Genomic DNA, 5,753 nt, shown 5'->3' with positions numbered 1-5,753 from the left:
AGTTGATCCTTGAGTCCAAGTTAATGTTTGTACCAAATTTGAAGAAACTCCGTACAGGCATTTTTTAGAGATAATGTTCACGAGATTAGGACGGATGGACGGACGGCCACTGGCTGTCACCAGCATTGAGGCATAAAAATGGCTGAAATTATAACACAATTATCAAAATAGTTGAAGATATAATGCTCTGCCAAGGAGGTTGTTAACGCTCCTGTGCGTTTGGTTGTAATTTTGTAAGCAAGATTACACAAAAACTACCAGATGGACAACCACAAAACAGTTCAGTAGGGTTCAGGGAGGAACACTCAATTTTAATGTGGAACCAGGAAGTTGTAAACTTTTTCACATTGTGAAATTGATCATTTATTTACATTTTCACTTGTTACCCAGGGAATAATTCATGGATCTTAGTGAACAATTATCTGACATATTTGGGGACTGATATCAATGATATCAGATGAACTGATTTGAGGGGACTGTTGTCGGAGATCTGAGCTCCACAGGGTTCACACACACACACACACACACACACACACACACACACACACACACACACACACACACACACACACACACACACACACACACACACACACACACACACACACACACACACACACACACACACACACACACACACACACACACACACACACACACACACACACACACACACACAAAGTGACAAAAATACTGTATGTATATGTTATATTTATTAAAAATATATGGAATTAACAGCATGGCCCGCTGTCCTCAGTAGTCAGGATAGATCTAATGTCATACACATGCATTATCAATGACTACACTGTACATTATGCACTAGGTTCAATAAATACAACAGGAAAAAAATGGCTGTTTGATGACATTTACATCCAAATATCTACAAATGTCTGAAAAGTTCATGAAAGTGCAAGACTTAGAAAATACAGCGTGTTAGATTGGGTCGTGTTGTACGAGTTGGAGGTCTGTCCCTGGTAAAACCTCTATAGAGGGAGAGGAGATAAAACACCTCTGAAGATCAGCATTCCTCCTCAGCATTCCTCCTCACTTGTCTCGTTTGTAGATTTTGTCGGCAAAGTTGAGGAAGATGGGGTGGGGGAGGTTCTGAGCGTGACGAGCGATGAGCTTCTGAAGCCGCTGGTAGCTCTCAGTTTCATATTTGTGGTACAGTGTTGGCATTTGCAGGGTGTTGTACAGCGCTTTGACCTTCTCTATGCAGGCTTCATCGTGGCGTGCGTAACATGTCTGTGAAGGGGATGAAGAGGAAATCAGGTATTGTTATACAAACTAGTTCTGTTCTCTCCCAGAGGTTAGTGACCGCAAACACAGAGGATTCCAGAGATAAACACACAAGAAGCTGGGACTTCAGAAGTGACTGAATACTAACATAACTCTGTCCCCTTCTACACTGAAAATATACTGTACAATTCAAGTATAAACCACATTTCTTCCATTTAATCTGATTGTAGTTGAGTCACACAATTGTCTACGTGTTTAAACAGACGAGATTGTTATGTCTCACCTCCAGCTCTGCTCTCTGTTCAGCTGTCATGATTTCCAGGGCCGTCACAACCAGCCAGCTGCACTTGTTATCCTGAATGTCTGTACCAATCTTTCCTGTAACAGCAGGGTCACCAAAACAGTCCAGGTAGTCATCCTGCAAATGACGCACAGTGGGTGGTTATTATCTTTGCATACTGTGCATCATGTTTGCCAATACATGACGCAAAAGCAGGATGATGTGTAAAAGTCGTTACCTGTATTTGGAAAAATTCTCCCATCTCAAGTAGGATGTGTTTGGCATTATTGTGTTCCTCATCGCTGGTGATTCCGGCCTACAAAATGTATAATAAAACAGTAATGAGAAGAGTATAACATTACTCTGTTACTTTTTCTACAATATTGTGTCAGCTTTCAATGTCATTCCCATCACAGGATTGATTCTGTGATATTAACACACCCACCATGTACATCGCAGCGGCCACTGGGAGGTAAAAAGAGTAGAAAGCAGTCTTGTATTTTACAATAGCTTTGTACCTGAAAAGACAAGGAGATAAATCTTATTTTCAACTGCTTTGGTAAAACAACATTCTCCTTTGCTAATTTATTTTTAAGATTTCCCTACATTACCTCTCCATGGTGAATCTGTTGAAGTCTATCTGACCAGGGGGGGCTGTAATGAGGTCCAATGTCTGGCCAAGCTCTGTCTGAAAAGATGTCTGAAATACAAAGAGATGCAATGAGTGTCCTGTGCTAGCGTGTATGTACGTGTGTGTGTCTCTGTGTACTCAGTCTGGACGTGTAATACCTCAGTAAATAGCTCCAGCAGGTGGACATAGTACGACTGATCCCTGCAGTGTCTGCGAAGCAGCCTGTAGATCAATCCTTCCATGAGAAACGCATCATTGATGGCATCCATACCTATTCCATCCTTAATAACAAGCAGGCAGAATTAACATTAGAAAATGGGCAGTAATAGCGATAAATAGTCGACAATCACATTACAAAAAAATGCCATTTTAGTCTCACCTTCTTGTACCAGCAGGGTTGCCCTCTCCTAGTCACAGATGAATCCATGATATCATCTGACATGAGGAAAAATGCCTGAAGCTGCAAACAACAGAGGCACCGTTGTAACACTTCATCACTTACCAAGTCTTAAACACCGAAACTGAAGAAAAATGTCAACCCATGAGGCTCAAGACATAACACTATTTTATTACAGGTAGATAAATAGAATTATTTGTAAATTGTTTGTATTGTCTTCAGCAGGATGAGGCATGTGGAGCGGTCATGTGTGGCGACAGTGAACATCCACTTACCAACTCAATGCACCAGCCAACAACCAGAGCCCGCTGCACGATGTCCTGGGTGAGCTCAGAGGCCGGGAGAAGCTCCCTGAGAGAGCCAATCACAGACAGGCCGCGGTTCCTCTTGCCTCCAGGGGCATTGTACACCAAAACCTACAAGCAAAAGAAATGGCACACAATCTATAAATGAAGCATTTGCACGCTTACCTTACCAATAAATGTAAACTCTTAGACTCACTTATAATGTTATTTGCATGGTTGTATTTTTTATCAAACTAGTATTTCAGCTTATGGAGCTACGGTGCCTAATAAATGATATTGAGAATGGTTTCTAACTCGTATTTTATGTCTGGAAATCATCTGCATCAGCAATTTGCAAAAACGCCAAAGTACATCATTCCAGGGGACCCAGATAGGTGATGAACCTGGCTGTAGCTCAATGCTTTGGGATGTTATCGAAGTCAGTGCTGATGGAACTTCACAAGCATTGAACTACAGCCAGGTTTTAGCATGCGTTGAGCTCTCTCTCGGCCACCGTACTCGCACCTACCCAGCGGATTTAGGAGCTATCAATCCATTGCATACTGACTCTTTAAGGTTTCTCAAACACGTCTCCGGTTCCCTGACAGTGACACACACACATACCTCTCTCATCCTGCGCAGAGCATCAGCCAGCACCGGGTCGGTGAAGTCCCGCTCCGTCATCTCCGTCAGCAGCTCATCGAACTGCGCCTCGAACAGCTGCGGGTCCGACAGCAGCGGCTTCTTGCTGTGGGTCCCGTTCATGGTCCCGTTGCAGGTGCTGTCTGCCTGCAGGGACGAGGAGCACAGCACAAGAGGACACGCGTTTTTAAACTTCAGCGGAGGCACCGTCCGCCACTTCCCGGGAAGTTTCACGAGCAGGCAGAGCAGACGTCTCATCCCCAACCACGTCGCTTCCGGTCAGATGTCTGCCCGCGCTAACAAAGATTTATGAATCATGTCAGACACCGGCTGATCCGCACGACACCTGCCAGGCTAATGTTGTTAGCTCCATGTTCAACAAACACTGCTAGCATCAGGTGCGCTTCTCCTTCTTCTTCTGGGTTTAAAGGCCAGCTTACGAATCACTGCCTCCCCCTACCGGACTGGCAGGCAAATACAAAGAAAGAAAACTCCTCAAATTCTATCTATTGTTCCAGTTTGCTATGAAAATGTCATTATTTGGCCACATGTTGTTCCCGGTGCTGTAGTTATGGGATAGTATCAATTATTATACACACACACAAAATTATTCTTCTTTTGTTTTCTATGGTGGTTGACAAACAACGTATTGGTGCATCACCGCCAACTACAGGACTGGAGTGGGATTTAGCAGATTGGCAGATTGGCAGATTGGAAGAAAACAAAACTCCTTAAATTAAATTTTCTCTGTTTTACCAGTTTCCCTTGCAACGTCATAATATGGCTTTAAAAGCCTCATGCCCAGAGTTCAGTTCAAGTATCAAGTATTAATCTCTCTTCCAGTGTCAATGTGATGTGATCTTTTCTAATCTGCTACTGAATGATTGTCTTTCCTGTCGATATTGAAGACAATTAATCATAATGTGTTCTGTGGTTTCCTGTAACAGTTCTCACATGTACCTGCTGAATGTCCGTTTTTATTTCATGCCCATTATTTTTATTGTACTGTAAAAAAAAACCTGTGTCCAAATCTCATCCTTGAAACAAACTCTTTTTATTTATTTGTATCTATTCATTTCTTTAAATTCTCCGACTTCCATTCGATTCTATCCTACTATCTACATTTAGTTTCCATGTGCAATCCCTCCTGCAACCTCTGATTTGATTGTGCTTGAAAACTTCAGACAAAAGTTAACTTCTCTGATTTCTTTAGTTGCATCTTCTTCACCTGATGTTTTTTGGCAGTTGGCAAACAGCTTATCAGTGCCGATACGCTTAGCATATACTTTTCTGATTAAAGATTAATTTGATTTGCTTATGATAATATTGTCTTTTCCTGATGATACTGAGGATAATAAATCCTCACATGTATGTGTTTCCTGTATGTACAGCACTCACACATACCTGTTGCATGTTTATCCATTAAAGTAGCTGTGCTATTAAAACCTGTTTGTCCATCTTTCAAAATACAAATAAAAACCACAAAATACAAATCTGCACAAGTAGCAGAATAAAAAACCATAACAACTTAAATATTCAGTCAGAAAAAAATAAGCATAGATCTATATTTAATTCTCCAAATAGTCTGACGTCACTCCATGAATCCCCTGTATCCATTTAGCTAAGCTAGGTGTCGCATAACGGATCAAGATAATATTTATGGGTAAACACGACTTTTCTCACCATAACGACCTTGTCCTTGTGTCCGGGCATTTCAGTGAAACAGCTTCTCTGATTCTTCGACTGAATGTTTCACCGGAGTCTGGGATCTGCTCTTATATCCAGGATGTGGAGGTTGTAGTTTACGCTCCACCTGAGGTCTGCTTTAATATCAAGTAGCAGGACTAAGTTTCCCGAAAGCCTTTGCGAGTGGCGCATCAGGGCGTGGACATGAAAGGCTCCATTTGACATCGAGCGTTTTCATTGGCTGGTGGCATCGAACCAGGATGGGCTCTCATGATGACCGACCAATAGGATTTGAAAAGAGGCGGGGTTTGGTGTGGAGTGGTTGGCCTCGACCATGGTAATCAAAACTTTGACTGGTGCAGAGGAGAAAAGAAAAAAAGGAAAAAGAAAGAGCAAGAGAAATAACTCACCTTACAATATAGTCTGTGACCTCAACATGGGTATTTTTATTTGATGTCTATTATTTATTTCATATGCTGAAATACATAACTTGCATTGAAAGTTTTCTCATTTAAAATCTGGAATACTTAGATACATTTATATTTCAGGTTTCAAGGCTATACCCCGTCAAGCCTGCCATACATATTTTACATT

The 5,753-nt window shown here is 41.8% G+C and overlaps 1 protein-coding gene across 3 annotated transcripts; it reads right to left on the bottom strand.

Moving 5' to 3' along the window:
- Positions 1-691: 691 nt before the first annotated feature.
- Positions 692-5,301, bottom strand: fdps (farnesyl diphosphate synthase (farnesyl pyrophosphate synthetase, dimethylallyltranstransferase, geranyltranstransferase)). 3 transcript variants are annotated; one of them, XM_062399719.1, is made up of 10 exons: positions 5,157-5,301; positions 3,456-3,620; positions 2,823-2,963; positions 2,530-2,610; positions 2,309-2,431; positions 2,131-2,219; positions 1,965-2,037; positions 1,758-1,835; positions 1,523-1,657; positions 692-1,245 (listed from the first exon to the last, which is right to left on the bottom strand). In XM_062399719.1, the coding sequence occupies exons 1-10, from the start codon at positions 5,184-5,186 to the stop codon at positions 1,045-1,047; spliced, it is 1,116 nt and encodes a 371-aa protein (XP_062255703.1). In that variant the 5' UTR covers positions 5,187-5,301; the 3' UTR covers positions 692-1,044. The 3 variants fall into 3 exon arrangements, with proteins under 3 accessions (XP_062255703.1, XP_062255702.1, XP_062255701.1); XM_062399718.1 differs by lacking the exon at positions 5,157-5,301 and adding an exon at positions 3,858-3,937 and having other exon boundaries at positions 3,456-3,769; XM_062399717.1 differs by lacking the exon at positions 5,157-5,301 and having other exon boundaries at positions 3,456-3,937.
- Positions 5,302-5,753: the final 452 nt, after the last annotated feature.

This window comes from Platichthys flesus, chromosome 11 (assembly GCF_949316205.1).
Source record: "Platichthys flesus chromosome 11, fPlaFle2.1, whole genome shotgun sequence".
Lineage (NCBI taxonomy): Eukaryota > Metazoa > Chordata > Actinopteri > Pleuronectiformes > Pleuronectidae > Platichthys > Platichthys flesus.
This window is presented reverse-complemented; position numbering and strand designations above follow the sequence as displayed.